Source organism: Impatiens glandulifera, chromosome 1 (assembly GCF_907164915.1).
Source record: "Impatiens glandulifera chromosome 1, dImpGla2.1, whole genome shotgun sequence".
NCBI lineage: Eukaryota > Viridiplantae > Streptophyta > Magnoliopsida > Ericales > Balsaminaceae > Impatiens > Impatiens glandulifera.
Genome location: NC_061862.1, coordinates 60,326,487 through 60,349,674, shown reverse-complemented (window position 1 = coordinate 60,349,674; position 23,188 = coordinate 60,326,487). Strand labels below are relative to the sequence as shown.

General features: G+C 29.8%; 2 protein-coding genes across 2 annotated transcripts; one reads left to right on the top strand and one right to left on the bottom strand.

Annotated features, from left to right (window-relative positions):
• Window positions 1-12,081: 12,081 nt before the first annotated feature.
• On the bottom strand, window positions 12,082-13,582 carry LOC124921398 (54S ribosomal protein L51, mitochondrial). The gene is made up of 4 exons (XM_047462060.1): window positions 13,451-13,582; window positions 13,271-13,350; window positions 13,060-13,166; window positions 12,082-12,593 (listed from the first exon to the last, which is right to left on the bottom strand). Exons 2-4 carry the CDS (start codon window positions 13,348-13,350, stop codon window positions 12,421-12,423), a joined length of 360 nt encoding a protein of 119 aa, XP_047318016.1. The 5' UTR covers window positions 13,451-13,582; the 3' UTR covers window positions 12,082-12,420.
• Window positions 13,583-21,880: 8,298 nt separating this feature from the next.
• On the top strand, window positions 21,881-22,984 carry LOC124921066 (ras-related protein RABA5b). Its single transcript, XM_047461671.1, has 2 exons — window positions 21,881-22,313; window positions 22,522-22,984. Exons 1-2 carry the CDS (start codon window positions 21,974-21,976, stop codon window positions 22,839-22,841), a joined length of 660 nt encoding a protein of 219 aa, XP_047317627.1. The 5' UTR covers window positions 21,881-21,973; the 3' UTR covers window positions 22,842-22,984.
• Window positions 22,985-23,188: the final 204 nt, after the last annotated feature.

Here is a 23,188-nt window from a genome sequence, read left to right as displayed (position 1 = left end):
ATTCCTAAACATGTAAAAATTAATTCCATAAATTAATATTACATTCTTATGACCTATTGTGTTAAAATGTTTATAATAAGACATTTATTGCCATTAAAATAAAACTCTTGAGAGACATTTTTTAAAATGCGATTAAAAGAATCAACATAAAATAAATAATTATTTGCGTTTCGTTTGAAAAATCCCAAGAGTTTTTATTTGGATAAAGACCCTAGAATTTTTGTACACCACATTCTTTTATGTCCAACTCCAAGAGTTCTATGATTACAAGATATTCATCCTTCACCACCATCCAAACCTAAGATACTTCTAAGAGAAAGACATAATAAATTTCAGATACGTTCAAATGCAATCTGTTTGACGAAAAGGCACGACAATTTCAAATCAATTGAGTTAGACTATGTGTCTAAATATTGCCCTAGAAAATAACTTAGTTTACACGACTGACTGCGTGCATAATCTTAGATATAACTCACTCTCCCAATTTAAGAGAGAAAAATACGACGAAAAAGAGTGATTATCTTCTAGATACAAACTACCCAAAAATTCGATACAATATAAGACACCTACGTGGTGCAGTGTAAGACATCACCCTGGTAAAAACGACATAATTTCGAACCTCAAATCGCAATTGGGCCAATAGTTTAATAAATAAATGGCTAAAATTTAATGTTTAATGGGATAGGTAACACTAAGAAGCGAGATATATATACTACATGTATGGATTATGAAAACTTTGATTTATACATTGTGACCTTTCTCGCTCGGCAAACACGTGTCGACGTTAATACAGTTAAGTCGGAACAGGACAGACCGTGCTGCATTTTCTTTCATTTTGCCTCGCGCATATATGGATTTCAAGTGCAAAGTACAGAGCACAGCTGCCCCAAATCAGAAGTGGTATCTATTAAGGGCCAGGGGTATACCTTAGACCTTCCATTGCTAGTGCATTTGAGGGTAATTTCTGTTCCCATAGTTGTGGACTGCACATAAAAAAACAAAACTTAGCCAAGAAAACATATAAAACACAAACACATATAGGGGTCACAGTTCCAGTATAAGTTACCTCGCAAGAGTACTGTTGTCGTTTGCAACTCCATAGAGGGGAGGGGACGCAGCTCAAGTAGTGGCACCAAGAACAATGGTCATTTCCATCAACCCCTCGGAGGAGCAAGTGAAAGCCAATTGCAAAACTGTTGTTTAGTTTTCAATTGAATCGTCATATATCGTTTTAATTGAATAGATTGAAAGATAATTAAATTAGGAAGGTGACAATTACCATGCAATCAGAAGCAACAGAGAGATCACTAGCAGTACAAATTGGTATGCTTTGTATTTGGGCTTGGATGTCTCTCCAAGGTAGCCTGCATGACGTTGCTTGACATACGCGTATTGTGGGCGGATCAAGAAAATGAATCCGACGAGAAAACCTGAGAAGAATCCTCCGAGATGTGCAAAGTTGTCCACATGAGGCAAGATTCCAACGGCTAGATTAATTATGATGATGGTAAGTAGAGTCATCAATGCTGCACACTGAGGAGAAATTGAAAAACAGATTTTACAATGGTCTATATATGGTTGTGTTTGATTATATGAAAAATAAAGTGCTGAATACTGAATTTTGAATTTTAAGTGCGGAAGGAGCAAGTGTCTTGAAAAAATAAATCAAATGAAGATATCTATGTTTTATGTTTTAAGTTATTGGTGGGGGCTAGGAAGAGTCAAATCACTCATGGTCTGTGAACAAGAGCCATCATAGTTAGACTCTTAAGATGCCATTCATTTGATGATAAATAGAATGAAAATTCGAATGGATGAAGCTGAAAAAGCTACTTTGGAAGTAACATAAAGGAAAGCAACATCAACATTTGAACTAGATTGCCTACTTAAATCATACATAGTTAGCTTGAACTAAATGTAAATAACATTAGAGTACCTTGTTAGCATATATTGTCCAATTTGTAATGAGTTCAGATAACATTCCCCCAAGTAAACCAAACAATGCACCGGAGGCACCAACGGAGATAGTATCATGGACAAACAAAGATGACAACAAGCTCCCACCAATTCCAGCTATAATGTACAGTACCCCAATCTTTACTATAAAAACACGGAAATAGTGTTGTAAGTAAACAAGAAAAATAACAATGGTGAAAGAGAGAAACGATTGTACTTACACCAGCCAAACTCTTGCTCAAGGCGAATGCCAACAAAAATTAAACTAAACATATTGGCCAAAACATGGAACACCCCAGCATGTAACCACATACAAGTCAAAAGGCGCCATACTTCATGTTTTTGGACCACTCGGTGCACATCGAGAGCCCCCATAGCCGTTAGCCTGCACAAAGGATGCATTCAAAATTAAAATTTTAAAATGAAAATGATTGTGTTCTAACTTTTCTAAGCTTAATATTATAATATGTTTTCTAATAATTTAAAACCCATTGGTTGAAAAACTTGAAAACAAACAAACAAACATTCATGAAATGTTTCTTAATGAGGACACATCTTATCGATCTGCATGTTAATTAATTTGGTTGGCAAAAACTTACGTTTCACCTGTGGGTCCGAGGAGGGGATTAACTTTGAGGCTCTGGAAGGCATAGCGGCCAAGGATATCGCCGGCGATGCAATCATCGGAACGACTTGGACAGTCATTTCTGTACATAACGAGGACGAAGAGGCCAATGTTGACCAGGACGAAGGTAGGGATCAACCATGGGAAGTGTTTCTTGTAGGGCTCGTACATATTTGAAGCAGCTGATAATGGATCGAATTCCTTTTTGGTTGGAGAATAATGAATATCCTTGCGGTTTCCTTTCCTTGTGCGGCGGAAACCGGTCCACTGTTAGGACGAAGGAAGGAAGAAAGAGACGTTGGTGGTGGACTCAGAAGAGAGGATAGCTATTTTGGGCTGGGGGTTAAGAATTCAGGGAACCATGGATGGTGAAAAGGGGGAAAGAGAAAGAGAGAATCAATATCATACCGTCCCATGAAAGACGCAACGGTAACGAGCTCATTCGGCTTCAGATGGAGGGAAAATGACATAGTCACATGGAATTTTGTATACTCTTCACTTTTTGTAGCCAATACTGACGTGGAGTATTTATTAAGATTGACTAAGGCAAAAAGAGAAGAATAAATCAAATATAAGTTAAATATAATTTTTTAATTATTTTTTTAATCCAATTTTTTATTTCTCTTAAATATTAATTTATATATATATATATATATATTACGGTTAATAATTAATTAATTTATGTATTTTTAAAATGAATAATAATAGAAAAAATAAATAAATAAATATATAAATATATATTTTTAAAATATATATTATATTTAATAAATATATATATATTAAATTATAAATATATATAAAATAAAAATTAAATATATATATTTTTTAACTCAAACTCTCTACGTTTCCCTCTTTAAACACTTCATCTTTTTTAGTATCTCATTTTCTTATGTTTAATCAACTAACCCATAATACTATATTTTTGTTCTTATACTTTTATCCATTAGTATTTTCCTTTTATTTAAGTTGAATAATAATAATTTATAATTTATAATATATTTGTTTTGAATATTAGTAGCGATTTGAGTTGAATTATCTTACTAATTAATGAATATTATCTTTTAAAATTATAAAAAAATTTATATATATATATATATATATATATATATATATATATATATAACAAACATAATATATATGTTTTTCTAAAAAAATTATGTATATTAAAAAAATTCATTTAATTAAAACAACAAAGCATAACTAAAAAAAATAGTAATTAATAAATTATCAAGCTCGTAAATTCTTAAAAGAACGATTAACTCTTCGACGATTACGATAATTGAGAGATCGACGATTTACGATTTCTCTCCAAACAGATATTACTAAAAAATATGTAGGTCTATCATACCAGCCGCATCAATCCAAACTTCTCAACAACAACCCAAAGACTCGGGCATCACTCAATGAATTTCAGTACTACTTTACAAAAGACTTCAAATACTAGTCACCCTTCGACAATGCAAAAATAAGTGAGTTGTCAATTCAACATATTTGTGACACATAAGACAACGATTAGTCATAATACAATTTTTTTTCATTCACATATCATTTGTTAGAATTTTACTATGAATAACGCTTCATCTAAAGAACGATATCTTAGATGAAATCTTTGACTTCCAAAGTTTTATCCAACAAAAATTATTTGGAATCATCTTAGCGAACAACTGTAGCAATGCCCCACATGGAAACTATCCATATATTGCCAACTTATAACGTCTTGTTCAGACGGTGACACTTTCTTGCGTCATACCTGTTGAGTTATGGAACCTACACTTATAATAAACTCTACATTGTTAATTAGAGTTTATTGGGTTTTTTTTGGTTTTGGGTTTGGGTCTGACCAAAGTTATTTAGGTTTATTACCTGAATGTTTATCCTAAGGGTTTACATGGTGAAGACAGAAATCTTAAAGATAAAGGGTGAGGCAAAAACTCTGTATTTCTTCTTCTTCTTCATAGTGAAATCTGGTGGTGGCTGAAGTGAACGTAGCTCAATTTGAGTGAACCACTATAACCCTGTGTCTTCTTGTGTTCTTCTTTATTGCATTTTTTTATAAATTGTTTCCAGCAGGTCGGATTTGGGAGATACAAATCCTAACAACTGATATCAGAGCAGCTAGGCTACATCTGAGCATTGAAAATGATGGCAATCGAGAACAGTTTAGGCCATGGTATTGGAAGATTCGATGGGACAGATTATGCCTTCTAGAGAATGCAGATTGAAGATTATCTCTATGGAAAGAAACTTCATGTTCCTTTGAGTGAGAAACCAGAGAAGATGGATGAAGATGAATGGAAACTCCTTGATAGACAAGTTTTGGGAGTTGTCCGATTCACGCTAGCCAAGACGGTTGCTCACAATATAGCAAAGGATAAGACCACCATGGGTCTGATGAAAGCTCTTTCTGATATGTATGAGAAACCATTTGCTAACAACAATGTACACTTAATGAAAAGACTTTTTTACTTTAGAATGATGGTACTTCTGTCAATACTCATTTGAATGAATTCAATACAATTGTGAATCAATTGCTATCTGTTGAGATTGATTTTGGGGATGAAGTTAGTGCCCTGATTTTGTTAGCATCTCTACCAAATAGTTGGGAACCTATGAGGGCAGCAATTAGTAATTCAGTTAAAAATGCTAAACTGAAATTTGTTGAAGTTAGAGATCGTATTCATGCTGAAGAGGTTCGTAAAATTGATTCTGGTGAAACATTCAAAGGTTCTGCTCTGAATGTGGAAAACATGGGTAGAGGTAATAATAGAAATTTCAACCGAGGTAAGAGCAGATCTATGTCAAGGAGCAAGAGAAGTCAGTCCAAGTTTGGGCGGACATTTGAGTGTTGGAATTGTGGTAAACAGGGTCATTTAAAGAGGAACTACAAAGCACTGAAGAAAAACGGTGATGATAAAAATGATGCAGCCAACGTTGTTACAAAATCTGTCATTGATGCGTTACTTCTGTCTGTTGATAACCCGATAGATTAATGGGTTTTGGACTCAGAAGCGTCTTTCTACACCACTGCTCACAAAGAATTAATGGAGAATTATGTGGCTGGAAACTGTGGGAAAGTATATCTTGCCGATGGTGAGCTACTGGATATTGTTGGCATGGGGGACATCAAATTGAAGATGGAAAATGGTTCTGTTTGGAAGATTAATAAGGTGAGACACATTCTAGGTTTAATGTGCAATCTGATTTATGTTACACATCTTGATGAAGAATGTCACAATTTCAGTTGTGGAAATGGTGCATGGAAGGTGACTAAAGGAGCAATAGTTGTGCTCGAGGTCACAAAACTGGAACGTTATACACGACTTCAACTTGTAGAGAAACAGTTGTTGCTGTAGTTGATGACTCGAAGAACAGTGAGTTGTGGCATTGCAGGTTGGGCCATATGAGTGAAAAAAGGATGAAAATCTTTTGAAGAATAAACAGATTTCAGAACTGAAGTCTGTTGAACATCAGTTATGTGAAAACGGCATTCTTAGAAAATAGAAACGGGTGAGTTTCTTAAAGATTGGGAAGGAGCTCAAGAAAGAAAGACTAGAGTTGGTACACACTAATGTGTGGAGACCTGCACATGTTTCTTCTATTGGCGGATCACAATACTATGTGACGTTTATAGATGATTCGACAAGAAAGGTATGGGTATATTTTATGAAGCACAAGTCTGAAGTATTTGCTATTTTCAAGAAATGAAAGGCTTTGGTTGAAAATGAAACAAATCAGAAAGTTAAGTGCTTGAGATCCGACAACGGAGGTGAATATATCAATTTAGATTTCAAAGAGTATTATGTTGTGAATAGGATCAGTATGGTGAAGAATGCTCCCCGAATGCCTCAAGAGAATGGAGTAGTTGAACGAATGAATCGAACATTGAACGAACGTGCTAGAAACATGAGATTGCATGCAGGGCTGCCTAAAACCTTTTGGGCAGAAGCTATAAATATTGATGCCTACTTGATAAACAGGGGACCCTCTGTTCCTCTTGAATTTAGAATCCTGAAGAAGCCTGGAGCAATAAAAAGGTAAACCTTTCTTATTTGAAAGTGTTTGGTTGTTTATCATATGTTCATATTAATGAATGTGATAGGAGCAAGCTTGATCCAAAGTCTAATAAAAAAAATTCATTGGTTATGGTGATATCGAGTTTGGTTATCGTTTCTGGGATAATCAAAATCGGAAGATCATTCGTAGCAGAAATGTTATCTTTAATGAACAGGTTCTCTACAAAGATTGTGTTGGGAAGACATCAGATGGTGATTCCAAGTTGGAAGAGATTGGTATAGTCGATTTGAGAGAATTTTTAGTTGAATATATACCGACTGTCATAGAAGAAAAATGTGTTGTTGAAGATGAAATTGTTAAGAACGTGGCCCTAGAGGTAAATCAGCAAACACCGGTTATACAGTTGAGAAGATCGTCAAGGAATCGAAGACCAGTTGAGAGGTGGTCTCCATCTCTAAACTATATCTTGTTGACAGATAGAGGTGAACCTGAATATTATGAGGATGCAATACAATTTGATGAATCGATTAAATGGGAGTCTACTATAAAAGATGAGATGAACTCTTTGATGTTGAATCAGACTTGGGAGTTCACTAAGCTACCAAAGGAAAAGAAAGCATTTCACAACAAATGGATCTTCAGGATTAAAGAAGAATATGATAAAACCATGAGGTACAAGGCAAGATTGGTTGTGAAAGGATTTCAACAGAAAGAAGGTATTGACTACAATAAGATCTTCTCTCCAGTAGTTAAATTGATGACAATCATAACTATTTTGAGTTTGATTGTGAAAGAAGACTTTCATCTTCAGCAAATGGATGTCAAAATTGCTTTTCTTCATGGTGATTTAGATGAAGAGATTTATATGTGACAACTAAAAGGATTTGAAATCAAAGGAAAAGATGAGCTTGTGTATAAGCTTCAGAAAAGTCTGTATGGATTGAAACAGGCTTCAAGTCAATGGTACAAGAAGTTCGATAGCTTCATGAAAAGTAACAATTTTTTGAGGTGTGAAGCTGATCATTACTACTATATCAAGAGGTTTGATAAATCGTACATTATTCTTCTTCTCTACGTTGATGACATGTTGATTGCTGGAGCAAGCTTGTATGAGATTAACAAGCTAAAGAAAGAGTTGTCTGAAAATTTTACAATGAAGGATTTGGGTGTTGCTAAACAAATCATTGGGATGAGAATTTTCAGGGATGAAGAAGTTCTCAAGCTTTCACAAGAAGAATATGTGCAGAAAGTTCTTAGTAGGTTCAACTTGTATGATGCAAAACCAGACTCCCTTAGCTAGTCACTTCAGACTATCTAAAGATCAGTCGCCTTCAACAGAGGAGGAGAAAAATTACATGGTCACTGTTCCGTATGAATCTATCATTGGTTGTATTATGTATGCGATGGTTTGTACAAGACTAGACATTACAGTGGGAGTTGTTAGCAGATTCATGAGCAACCCGGGTAAACAATATTGGGAAGCAGTAAAGTGAATACTACGTTACTTAAGAGGAAGTACGGGTCTCTCTTTGTGTTTTCGAAAGTCTAATATGGGTTTGGAAGGATATGTTGATGCTGACAATTGTGGTGATGTTGATAGTAGGAAGAGCACAAAAGAGTACATTTATACTCTGGGAGGTATTGCAATCAGTTGGGTTTCAAAATTGCAGAAGATTGTTGCTCTTTCTAGTTGTGAGGTAGAGTATGTTGTTGTGACAGAGACTGTTAAGGAGATGATGTGGTTACAAACCTTTTTGCGAGAATTGGGTCAACACTACGAGGGAAGTGTGTTGCGATACGACAGTCAGAGTGTCATTCATTTGGCAAAGAATCTTGTTTATCATGGCCGGACGAAGCATATATAGGTTCGTTATCATTTCATCCAGTTAGCTTTAGAAGATGAAGTATTAGCTCTTGAGAAGATTCCCGAGAGTGAGAATCCAACTGATATGTTGACGAAAGCTGTGACAAATGAGAAACTGAAGTTGTGTGCAACTTCAGTTGGTCTTCTTCGTTAAGACACCGGATAGAAAGCCACTACCGATCGAGAGATGATGAAGTTAGTCTCCAAGTGGGAGATTGTTGAGTTATGGAGCTTACACTTATAATAAACTCTACATTGTTAATTAGAGTTTATTGGGTTTTCTATTTGGTTTTGGGTTTGGGCCTGACCAAAGTTATTTAGGTTTATTACCTAAATGTTTACCCTATAAATATGTGATTATTAAGAGTTACATGGTGAAGACAGAATTCTAGAGAGATAAAGGGTGAGACAAAAACTATGTATTCCTTCTTCTTCATAGTGAAATATGGTGGTGGCTGAAGTGAACGTAGCTCAATTTAAATGAACCATTATAAATATGTGTCTTCTTGTGTTCTTCTTTCTTGCGTTTTTTATAGATTGTTTCCAGCAGGTCGGATTTGGGATATACAAATCCTAACAACACCAAAAGTAAAACTCTATTATGGACGAAGTCTCCATAATGTTTAATCTTCTTCTATATTTAAATTGGCTAACGAACCCACTAGACCGAGGATCAAACATGTCTTTAACTATGACATTTCTACATACAGTAATGGAAGCAAACTCAGGATACGTTGTAGTTAGACTTTTGACACTACACTAAATGTCGTCTGAAAATCTAATCGAAGAACCATCTCCCACAATGAATCTAGACTTCTCACGAAAACTTTTCTACATAAAATAAATTGTCTTACCAATGTTACACCTCGCTAAATAATTAGACATTTTGATAAATCAATCAGACCAATCATTATCATACTTACATTTGATTATCGATACCCAAAGACTATTCAACTCCATTGCAAATCTATTACACCATTTTGATAGAAGAGCCATATTAAAAAAAATAAGATCTCGAATATTTAAATCTCATTGATCTTTAAAACATTTACATTATCCCAACTAATTAAATGATAAAATGATGAGTTAGAAGATCTCCATAGAAATTTACACATTATTCTCACCATTTTCACTGCCACACCCTTGGGGAGAATGAATAACGACATCATAATGTGGGCATAGAAGACAACACACTTTTAATAAGGATAGCCGACCTTCTTTCGAGATTATTTTACTTTTCTATCTAGACAGTTTACATTTTATTTTAGTGATAATTGGATCACAAGAGATTTTGGATCGTAATCTAACATCTAATGTCATACCAAGATATATTGACGGAAGACCACCAATTCTGAACCCTAACACATTTGTCAACCTCATCCTTCTTCAATTCGAAACATAATTTTAAAAAAAAAGATGTATGACTTATTAAGATTAACTTGAAGACCGAAGCATGCACCGAATAACCATAAAATGTCTCGAAAGTGTTTTAAAATTTCTATAGGTAGTCTAAACCATGCGGAGCGTGTCATCAGCAAAAAACAAATGTGATATGACAAAAAGATATATTATTGACTCACAACTCACTCCACTGATGAATCCCGAGTTTTCTACGAAAACCAACATTTTTTAGAAAGATTCCATAATAATGACGGAGAAAAAAGGAGAGGGTGGATCACCTTGTCTGATCCCTCTAGAGCTCTCGAAAAATCTTTTTTAAACTCTCATTAACAATGACATAAAACTTAACCGTCGAGAGACAAAATCTAATCCAACCAATCCATTTCGCACACATTCTCATTTGGTCCATTAAATTCAAATAAAAACTCTCATCTGACATGATCATAAGTTTTTTCAATGTCTTTGACAAAAACACATTTTATGTCCTATATTACTTAGTTAGAAAAATGGTATGTTTGGATATTTTATATTTTATATGTAATTTAATTGGTATTTTTCAAATGTCGGAAATACAGAAATAAGAAGCCCTCCTTACAACGAATAACATTGCATTCTGTGAAGAAGTTGAGATTGTTGTTAAGATATCTCCATGGTAATGGTAGATAATAAGTGCTGGCACAAAGTCATAATCCTTGAATGCTCCATCAACAATGAGAAAAATTGAATCCATATCAAGTGACAGATTTTTGGTTTCTCATTTTTTATTTCTTGTCCTTGTAGTGTATTTCATAATCCTTAATGTATTTTGGCCATTTTATTTTCTCATTAAAGAGTGCACCCTTCTTGCATTGTAAAATAATTAAAATAGAGATAGCAATAAAGTAAGTTATTCATGTCAAAAATTTGAGATTGAAGGAGTTGATATTCATCAAAATTGACTTCTCGTCGTTCCTAAAAAGAAAACGGTGTCACGCGATCACTATTGTACGTTTATTGTTGTAGACATCAATCGGGCAAAAGTTTTGGGGACAATGTTTATGTAGTTTGTGAACCGAGAATTCTTGATAGTCCACGTAAAATCTTTATGAAGCTTAAAAGACTTCAAGGGTTTTAGGTAAAGGGTACATGTTTGGTGAAATCTCTATTATTACATGTTATACAATTATGTTTGTAGTTCATTAGATTGTTGATTGATCTTTCAACCTTCACTATAACTACATTAATAGTTATATCTGTTTTCCTTTCTTGATTGGGTTAAGCATTTGGGAAAAATAATTGATTTCTTTTAACCCAGTGTTGAATTACATAAGAAATATTTACAAATTTTTTAACAATATTTATCTGTATTTGCAGTTTTTAATAAATGTAGGTGAATAAAATACAATGGAAGAAGGAAGAAATGATACATATGAGGTGATGGAAATATTTTTGTTTTCATCTCCATTTTTATCACATAATTTGAAAATATCAAAACCAACCTTCTAGGTATAGGATTTATAAAAATCACATATTTCATCTTCTAATAAAATTGTCATTCCAATTTCAAGAGAATTGATCTCATTTAAACTTGAGATGGGTCTTGATATGTATCGATGTTCATCATCATCACTTCATGTGTATTCTTCCTTCAAAAAATTATGGACGCTGAAATTATAGAACCTGAAAAATGCGATCAAAATGAAACAGGATCTGCAAAATGATTCCAAAAAATGTATCTCCATGTAGAAGGTCCAAACCTCTGTCTGCTGGATCGACAGAAGGCAGTGCAAGTAGAGAATGAAAGATTGAACAGAGAAGAAAGACAAAGAAGAAAAGTGGTAGTAGGATAGGGCGGATAGCAGAGAATGAAAGAAAAAAAAAAGTGAGAAGAAACATAGAAGGCTCAAATTAAAGAAATGTACAATCTTTTGAACGCTTGGTTGTATCGTCGACGCCCCCATTCGCAGCCAGTGTCATTACTCTTTTTAAAAAATGAGAAGTCAATTTTAAACATTTTATTTCTTTACATCTTAAAACTAGATGCCAACTTTAAAAACCAAGATGTTTCCAAAGATGATTGAATTATCTTCTAGCTTCTTTCTTCTGGACATAAAAAATTGCATTTACACCAAGTGACAAGAGTCAATAGCTCTCATCTCGAAAGAGAAACGTCACTTGTTGTTTCCTTGTGTGGAATGACCATTGTTTGTATGAAGATTGTATTGACAATCTTAACTGATCCTTGAGTGATGAAGAAAGAACCTAATATTATGATACAAGATTTGGAACTTGTAATGTCAATTGTGGTTTAGGATATTTCGAAGTCAGGAGATTAGTAATTGGTATGTCTCTCTTCATGGAGAAATGACAACAATTATTAGTAGTTTTGTACTACATAGCCTTTTTTGTATTCAGCCAACAGTTTGAACATAAGCCAAGAGGCAGATCAGCTGACAATCAAATTAAAATCTAAAAAGAAGCATATAAATGACCAGCAGGATTAACATTGCAGATAAAGGCATGATGATTCGCTCCATATTATCTAGTACAAGTTTTCACTCAACTTATGAAGGGTTGGTCCTCAAAATCTTGTAGCAGTCGTCCATGTACCTTGAACACTGGGGTGTTTTGTGACATGTCGGGTCTTCAGCTTCAACACTTTTCTTCCTAATCCATTACGTAGCCTTGTTGCATAATCAAGTACTTCTTCTGGTGTCATGTTCTTCACACAAACAGTTTTTTGGATATTGTTCCCTGCACAGTGTACACAGAGAAAGTAAGAATCCAGGAAAACCCTTAAGAAAAAGTGTCTCTTACTAACATAACAAATAACATTTCATAACTAAAAAAAGTCCCCAGTCATACATATTTCAGCATCTGCTATGGAAATCTAGAGTCACTCAATATTTCATCATCTCCAATTTAACTAATTTAACCATGAACAATGGAGAATCCCAGTGAATAGATTGAATGTTCCATCACAAGGTTAGATTTCAAATAGAATTGGGAAGATTAGCTTCTTCTTCTTTTTTGTTTCAAGGGTAATGTATATTAATCAGTTTGCCATTCAATTATCATTTTCAGAAGAAACCCAGATAAGTTCAATATATACTATCATCACATAATCAAGATAAATTTAAAACAAGACAACATATTCATCATGTAATCTATACAAGTGATTTTTTTATAGAGAGGAGGAGGAAGGAGGGATTTTTCTTACTAAAGAAGCCTTTCAAATGTGGATGTTGGCCGCGAATGAGTTCTGTTACCACTTCCAGCTGAGGGTTGTTCTCTTTAAATTTGGGAAGTTGAGATTCCATGAACCCCCTTTCAAATGAATGCAGAATGTGTTAACTTTAAGTTAAGACAGTAAATCAACATCAAACAAACTAGACAATAAGCTTCTGAAGTTAAGGAATAAGAAAGCAAACATGATGCCTCTGCTGCTGCCTCCCCAATCGGAATAACTGACAATAAGCTTCTGAAGTTGCCAAACACCTCTCAGAGACATCTGTTCAAAAAGAATAAACAGTTGTTTGTATTAGGGAGAAATAAGGAAGAAGAAGAAGAAGAAGAAGAAAGGATAAAGATTTATGCCCATGATCCATTACCGTTTAAAGATTATGTTTTTATGTGTTCCAGATTAGATTGTCGCGAGTTTGCTGCCGGAAAGTAGAGGGAGAGAAATGGAGCAGGAAATGAGGGCGGCTGATGGAAGCTATGTGTTCTTCGGTAGGATATTGGGCCGGAATAGCAGCGATATTGGGCTTCAACTTAGGACCACTTACCTTATTTCAGTCCAACTTTTCAATTATTCATTTAATGGGAATTTTATTTTTTTTAAGTAATATCGCATTTTAGGATTTAATTAAGATTCAATTTAACTAACTTCTTATCAAAGTTTTAGATGTAATTTAATTTTTTTAAATTCATAATTTCATATAATCCATGAATTGGAGTTGCAGTGAGTTTGAAGAAAACACAAAAAAAAATATAAATAAAACATCAAATGAAGGTGAGTTTTACTCTTTTTTTTATTATTGATAAAAGAAGGAAATAATTAATTAAATTGAAAAAAAAAAAATTAAGGTCAGGTCATCTTCTTATAATAATTTTTTATTTTACTGGATGAGTCTGAGACCACATAAGAGCCCTAATCCTAATGTAAATATGTTATTGTAGGTTGTATTGATTATTCAATTAAATTTGTATTACAAATATAATTTGAATGTAATAATACTAATATTGATAATTGATCTTGTATTAGAACTTGTTAGTTGGTAAGAATTTAAATTTTGTTAGATTGCTAATTTATTTATCAAATATTCATATACTTTTTTTTATAAAATATAAGAAACAAAAATTTAAAATTAGTTATTATATTTAACTTTATTTCAAAATTAGATTAGATTAATTGGGTTATTATATTTGTATACTTATTTTATAAAATTATTATAAAAACAAAATTTAAAAACTAAGTATTATATTTGAGATAAAAATAATATAGTAAAAGTTATAATATATATATATATATACTTAATTTTTAAAGTTTTCGGATTTCCGGGTTCGATAATTGTGGTTAATTTGAATATATATGTGAGAGTAAATAGATTTCCGGGTTCGATAAATTTAAAACGATTAAAAATAAAATAAAAAATATTAAATGTATGTTTCGAACTTTCAAACTAACAAAAACAAGTATGATTTTTTAACCAACTAGACTAATAAGATTTTATATTTTAAATTCAACACCAAATTTGATGAACGATGAATATTTTAACAATATAAGTTCAACTTTTTAACTAACTAATATATATATAAAGAGTTAAATATTTTCGATTTTATATCCTTACTCGGACTACATGCTAGTTAATATAAAACTATTAAGGAAAATAACATTTATACATATTAAAAAATCACAAAATTAAATTAAGAAGGGAAAAACTATAACAAATACTTGACATTAAAAATTCAAAAATAAAATCATTTTAAAATAAATAAACTAGAATAGTTTTCATGGTGATCAAATTAAATTAGAAATCTTATAAATATTTGATTCAACACGATTGTTTATATGCTGTATCAAAATCTTATATTTGATTAAACAGGAAAAAAAAATTATTTACACGTATGTACTTAAAAAATTATATTATTTAGACTTTTATACTAATAAAAGTTTATTTAAACGTGAGTACTATTAAAAATTAACTTATTTAACCTCCTTTAATAAATCATAGTTAATTTTTATTTTTAATTTATATATTTATTAATTAAAAATTAATATATTTTTTCTCTCATTCTTTTTTATTAGTAAATGAACCCTCTATTATTATTTTTTTTATAAATCTTTTATTATTTTTATAAGAATATTTATTATTGATTATTTTAATTTTATTATATATATATATATATATATATATATATATATATATATATATATATATATATATATATATATATATATATATATATATATATATAAAAGCATTCATTATTAATTATTTTAATTTTATATTTTTATATTTTATATATTTTTTTTATATTAACATTAATTATTAATTATTTTAAAATTGTTTGGTCCCAAATATAACAATGGTTTAAACTTTCAATAATAAAAAATTTTCAACACAAAAATAAATAAATTCATATTTAAATAATAATAACAATTTATTCATCAAACACCAAAAGAGTAATAATCAAATATTAGACTGTCTAAGACAAAACAATGCACTCTACTATTAATTATAACTCATGAATAAAAATTAAATAAAAAAATATTAATTTTATTTTTATTCATATTAAATTAAATAAGAAAGAAATTCTTCACAAAAAATTATTACAATAAAACATAAAATTTATAAATAAGTTGTTAAATTTTTAAAAAAAAAATTAAATTTATGAATTATGAGAAATAAAAATTGGGAGATGAAATAAAAAAGAGAAATATAAAAATAATAAAAAATTTAAAAATAAAATAAATTAATTGGTTTAATTAATGTAAAAGAAAGAGAGAGAAAATATATTAATATTTAATTAATAAATTTAAAAATTTTAAAAATAAAAAGTAACTATAATAAGTATGTTTAAATGATCTTTTACAAGTATATAAGTCTAAGTGAGACGGTTGTACAAATACATACGTTTAAATGAGCTTTTTTTTCTATAAGATATTGAATATGTTTGATAATTTTGAGACACTGATCTTATATATTCAATAATTCATGTTTGATATTGCAATGCCTAAACTCGAACATGCAATCAAAAATCGAAAAACTTGTTTATCGTGCTAATAAGAGTCGTCATTCGATTTTTCCACTAGAAACTAAGACCATCTCCAATCGAAAACCCATTTTTAAACTCATTTTGATGTAAATGTCACATCAAACAATAATTTTTATCCAACCGAAAAAACTCATTCTCAAAACCCAAAAGAATATTCTTATAATATTTTTTCTTACATCAACTTTTATACCTTTTTAATATTACCCATATATTTTACAAACTTATAAATTACACCACAATATTATAATATTATCTAAATATTTTAAACTTAAATATATATTAATTATAAAAATTTATTAAAAATATTATATATATATATATTAAAGTAATTTTATTTTTTAATATTATTATAATTGTTTTTTAAATATTATTATAAATTTATGTTATATAAAAAATATTATATAAATTAATTAAATTAATAATTATATAAATAATTTTAATATAAAATATAGAATAAAAATAAAAATATAAACAAATAAAACATATAAATAAATTAAAATATAAATAACTTATATAAATTAATTATATAAATAAGTTTAATATATAAAATTGATAAAATAAAAATTGAAGGATTAAAATGTAAAAAAAAAAAACTATGTGTTTGCTACAATAGCAACCCAAATATGGGTGCTTTGGAGAGAGTATTTGCAATATCCCAAATGGGTTTGGGTTTGGGTTTGGCGTACAATTAGAGTTGTTAATCCCATTTTGGATATCATTTTGCAACTCCATTGAAGTTGCTCTAAGAAATAAAATATATAATTTTAAAAACACAAATAAAAGAGATTTTTTTTTGCGACATTTAGTGATACTAAAAAAAATGCAATTTACTCTGTGTCCTTCTTGCCCATCTAACTTTTGGTCATGGTATAAAAGGACAATGCTTAAATTTTATTTTCATTCTAATTTAGCCTCCATCTAAAGTTCAAAAAATTTCATATAGTTTTACACTTTCTATTCTTAACTATGTTTCTAATTATCATCATGCGAATGAATACAATATCCCAAAATACCTGCAAAATTTAAAGATATAACAACATATATCAAAATGTTAACGAAATTATTGTTAAAGAATGAGTCATTTTGAGCCATAATCAATTTGTTGAGAATTTTGCAAGAACATGTTGTAAACATTTTTTCAAATTTTCAGACATAGTTTGAGCTTTATAACTTATAAGTAGGAATGTTTCCACAAATTCTAATTCATATACAGAAATGTAACATGAAGATTAAAATATTTATTAATTTGTAAGACTTGATGTATTGATTTCATAAATCTTGTTTAGAGTTAGATGTATAATAAAATACTAATATAACATTCAATTATCTTATGTATAAGTTGTATGTTGTGAGAAAATTAACTTTATTAATGGTGAATTTTAAGTTTTTAATTAAATATATATTTGTTTTTATATTAAAAAGAGGGACTAGATAAATTTAATTGATATAGAGGTTCCCATCCCTTTCAAATAAATACAAAATAAAACATCGAAAAAAAATAAAAACAGAATTACAATACAGTAATAAGAGAGTGTCGCTAATTGCGCAATCAGTTTCTTTAACATGAAGATTCAAATATTTATTAATTTGTAAAATTGTTGTATTGATTTCATAAATCTTGTTTAGAGTTAGAATGTAACAAAATACTAATATAACATTCAATTATTGGAGGTATAAATTCTATGTTGTGAGAAAATTAACTTTATTAATGGTGGAATTAAGTTTTTAATTAAATATATATTTATTTTTATATAAAAAAAGAGAACTAGATAAATTTGGTTGATATAGAAAATCCCACTCCCTTCAAATAAAAACAAAATAAAACATAGAAAGAAAATAAAATGGTACGGTAAAAAATAAAAACGGAAATACAATACGTTTTCTAAAAATAGAAACGGAAATACGATACGGTAACGAAAATATTGGCGCTAATTATGGAATCCGTATCTCCATTAACATGAAGATTCAAATATTTATTAATGTGTAAGATTGTTGTATTGATTTTATAAATCTTGTTTAAAGTTACAATGTAAAACAAAATACTAATATAACCTTCAATTATAGGAGGTATAAATTATATTTCGTGAGAAAATTAACTTTATTAATGATGGATTTAAGTTTTTAATTTAATATATATTTGTTTTTATATTAAAAAGAGGGACTAAATAAATTTTGTTGATATAGAGGATCCCACCCCCTTCAAATAAAAACAAAATAAAAAACCGAAAGAGAATAAAAACGGAAATTCGATGCAGTAGTGAATAGAGTGGCGCTAATTGCGCAGTTCTCTTCATTAACATGAGGATTCAAATATTTATTAATTTGTAAGACTTGTTGTATTGATTTCATAAATCTTGTTTAGAGTTAGATGTATAATAAAATACTAATATAACATTCAATTATGAGGTATAAGTTGTATGTTGTGAGAAAATTAACTTTATTAATGGTGAATTTTAAATTTTTAATTAAATATATATTTGTTTTTATATTAAAAAGAGGGACTAGATAAATTTTGTTGATATTAGAGGATCCCATCTCCAAATAAAAACAAAATAAAACATCCAAAAAAACGGAATTACGATACAGTAATAAGAGAGTGTCGCTAATTGCGCAATCAGTCTCTTCATTAACATGAAGATTCAAATATTTATTAATATTTATTAATTTGTAAAATTGTTGTATTGATTTCATAAATCTTGTTTAGAGTTAGAATGTAACAAAATACTAATATAGCATTCAATTATTGGAGGTATAAATTCTATGTAATGAAAAAATTAACTTTATTAATGGTGGAATTAAGTTTTTAATTAAATATATATTTATTTTTATATAAAAAAAGAGAACTAGATAAATTTGGTTATATAGAAAATCCCATTCCCTTCAAATAAAAACAAAATAAAACATAGAAAGAAAATAAAAACGGTACGGTAAAAAATAAAAACGGAAATACGATACGGTAAAAAATAGAAACGGAGATACAATAACGAAAAGATTGGCGCTAATTACAGAGAGTCAGTATCTCCATTAACATGAAGATTCAAATATTTATTAATGTGTAAGATTGTTGTATTGATTTCATAAATCTTGTTTAAAGTTAGAATATAAAACAAAATACTAATATAACCTTCAATTATCGGAGGTATAAATTCTATTTTCGTGAGAAAATTAACTTTATTAATAATGGATTTAAGTTTTTAATTAAATATATATTTGTTTTTATATTAAAAAGAGGGACTAGATAAATTTTGTTGATATAGAGGATCTCACCCCTTCAAATAAAAACAAAATAAAAAATCGAAAGAGAATAAAAACGGAAATTCGATACGGTAGTGAATAGAGTGGCGATAATTGCGCAGTTCTCTTCATTAACATGAAGATTCAAATATTTATTAATTTGTAAGACTTGTTATATTGATTTCATAAATCTTGTTTAGAGTTAAAATGTATAACAAAATACTACTATAACATTCAATTATCGGAGCTATAAGGTTTATGTTGTGAGAAAATTAACTTTATTAAGGATGAATTTAAGTTTTTAATTAAATATATATATTTTTTTATATTAATAAGTGGACTAGATAAGTTTTGCTGATATAGAGATCCCACCCCTTCAAATAAAAACAAAATAAAATATCCAAAGAAAATAAAAACCGAAATACGATAGGGTAATTAAGAGAGTGGCGTTAATTCCGCATAGTGCAGCAGTCAGACTCTTCATGAAGATTCAAATATTTCTTACAATATTTATTAATTCGTAAGATTGTATTGATTTCATAAATTTTGTTTAGAGTTAGAATGTATAGCAAAATACTAATATAACATTCAATTATCGGAGGTATAAGTTATATGGGGTAAGAAAATTAACTTTATTATTGGTGGATTTAAGTTTTTAATTAAATATATATATTTTTTATATTAAAAATATGGACTAATTGATATAAAACATCGAAAGAAAATAAAAACGAAAATACGATACGGTAATGAAGAGAGTGACGCTAATTGCCAGTCTGTTAAGATTCAAATATTTATTAATTTGTAAGATTGTTGTATTGATTTCATTAATATTGTTTAGAGTTAGAATGTATAACAAAATACTAATATAACATTCAATTATCGGAAATATAAGGTCTATCTTGTGAGAAAATTAACTTTATTAATGGTAGATTTAAGTTTTTAATTAAATATTATATTTGGTTTTATATTAAAGAGAGGGACTAGATAAGTTTTTGTTGATGTAGGATCCACCCTTTTAAATAAAAACAAAATAAAACATTGAAAGAAAATAAAAACGGAAATACGGTAATGTAATGAAGAGAGTGGCGCTAATTGTGTTGTCAGTATTAGGAGCGTAAATAAGCCGAGCTGCTCATGAGAGGTTCGGTCTAAATCGAATTCGAGCCGAGCTCGAGTCGAATTCGAGTTTAGGTAAGACTCGTTTGATGGCTCGTTAAGATTTTTCGAACCTAATCATATAATTTCTTTTATTATATTTTATATTTTAATCAAAATTTAAAACATATCATAAGACTATATATGGGATATATATGAGCTTATTGTTTATGGGCCTCCCAAAATATACTTATAAATTAAAAAATATATGTTATATTATACGAAATAAATTTATTTTTGATATTAATTTAATTACATAAACATAATTTTTTGAAAATTAAATTAAAATATAATTTTAATGTAATATTATTTAATATATACCATTTCAATATATTTTATAAGATATAAAATTATTTTTATATTACTATAAGTATTTATCAAGATATATCAAAATAATATTTATAAATTAAAAATATATATATTATATAATATTTATAAATAAATAAATAGATTTAATATTAATTTAATTAAAAAAATATATATTTTTTTTTTAAATTAAATCAAAATATAATTATAATATAATATTATTTAATATATGCAATCTCAATATATTATATTTTATAAGATATAAAATTATTTTTATTTCACTATAAGGTGTTTTATTTTTTAAAATAAACATAATAGAGTCAAATATATTTTCAAGTTAATCTCAAATACAATACATTACTTGAAAATATTCTTCTCAAATATTCTTACGTGAACCAAGTCCTCGCTATGGATGAATTATGGGGAGTAAAACAAAAAAATACGCAGAGGGATGTACGGTCCGACGAATGGACTCTCGACTTTATTATATATTTTTTAATATAAGAAATTAATATATAAATATATTTAAATTCTAGTCTTTCGAACCAAACTCGAGCCTATAGTTATATGATCGAGCCGAGTTCGAGTTTAATACAGAAAGCTCGATCGAGTTTGAATTCGAGCCAATATTAGTTCGAATTCGACTCGTTTACACCCCTAAGTCAGTTTCTTAATTAACATGAAGATTCAAATACTTATTAATTTATAAGATTGTTATATTGATTTCATAAATCTTGTTTAGAGTTAGATTCAATTAAGGTAGGTATAAGGTCTATGTTTTGTGAGAAAATTAATTTTATTAACTGTTGATTTAAGTTTTTAATTAAATATATATTTGTTTTTATATTAAAAGGAGGACTAGATAAATTTGGTTGATACAGAGAATCCCATCCACTTCAAATAAAAACAAAAGAAAATAAAAACTGAAATACAATACACTAATGCTAATGAAGAGAGTGGTGGCGTTAATTGCGCAGTCAGTCTCTGCTAACTTGACTCTTCTAGAAAGCTAATAATAATTATATTATACGCCTACTCTTCTCTCTTTCTCTTTGTATATAATAATAATATATATATCTCCATATCTTTCCATCTTCCATAATCTCCAATCCTCCATTGCTGCAAGCGATTGAGCAATTAAACTCGAAGAAGAAAAAATGGGTAAGGAAGTGGTAGACGACGCCGGGGAGGAGTACCTTTTCAAGATAGTTGTGATTGGAGATTCGGCTGTGGGGAAGTCTAATTTGCTCTCCCGATTCGCAAGAGACGAGTTCGATCTTCACTCCAAAGCTACGGTCGGAGTTGAGTTTCAGACACAGGTTGTTGAAATCGAAGGTAAGGAAGTCAAAGCCCAGGTTTGGGATACAGCAGGTCAAGAAAGATTCCGTGCCGTCACATCGGCATACTACCGCGGCGCCGTTGGTACCCTCATTGTCTACGACATTTCCCGGCGAACAACGTTCGACAGCATCAAACGCTGGCTAGATGAACTCAATAGTAAGTGATTAATTTGTAACAGTACATTGTAGATCTTAGTTACGAATTCTGTTGTAGATGTTGTTGGGTATACAATAGTTTATGAATTTAGGGTTGTTGTTGTTCATTTGATTGTATTGCTTCTGGGTTGTGTTCATATCATATTCTATTTTATGAAAAATTTAAACCCATGAATGAATGAATGAATGTGATTTGGTTGTTGATGCAGCCCATTGCGACACTGCAGTGGCAAAAATGCTGGTAGGGAACAAGTCTGATCTGGATAATATCAGGGCAGTCAGTGTTGAAGAGGGGAAAAGTCTTGCTGAAGAGGAAGGTTTGTTCTTCATAGAAACATCAGCTTTGGATTCCACTAATGTCATGAAAGCTTTTGAGATTGTCATTAGAGAAATCTACAATAACGTCAGTAGGAAAGTCCTTAACTCGGATTCATACAAGGCTGAGTTATCGATGAACCGAGTCACCCTTGTCAATGGGTCGGACACAGATAGGAAAAAAGGTGCCTTATCTTGCTGTTCTTCTGGCTAGTGCTTGTTTTCCACCTCAATTTCTTAGCTATTGACTTTGATGGACTATTAGAGGTCTTTTTTGATACTTGTGTTATTTCCTTTCCTATTTTACTTCCTTATGAAGAGAAGAACATCAAGAAGATAGATGTTTGCTTTTTTTTTTTTTTTTTCCAGATGAAGAAATACCATTTATGTTTACTAATTTCTCTCTGTTTTTCTATTACTTTGAATAAAAACAGTCACAAATATTCTTAAAAGTCTTCCATATGTCGTAAACATATTCTCATACTCACTAACCTTAAACTAAAAGACACCTCAAACGTAATATCCAAAATCAGCTTCGATTACAATAATTGTGAGCCGATC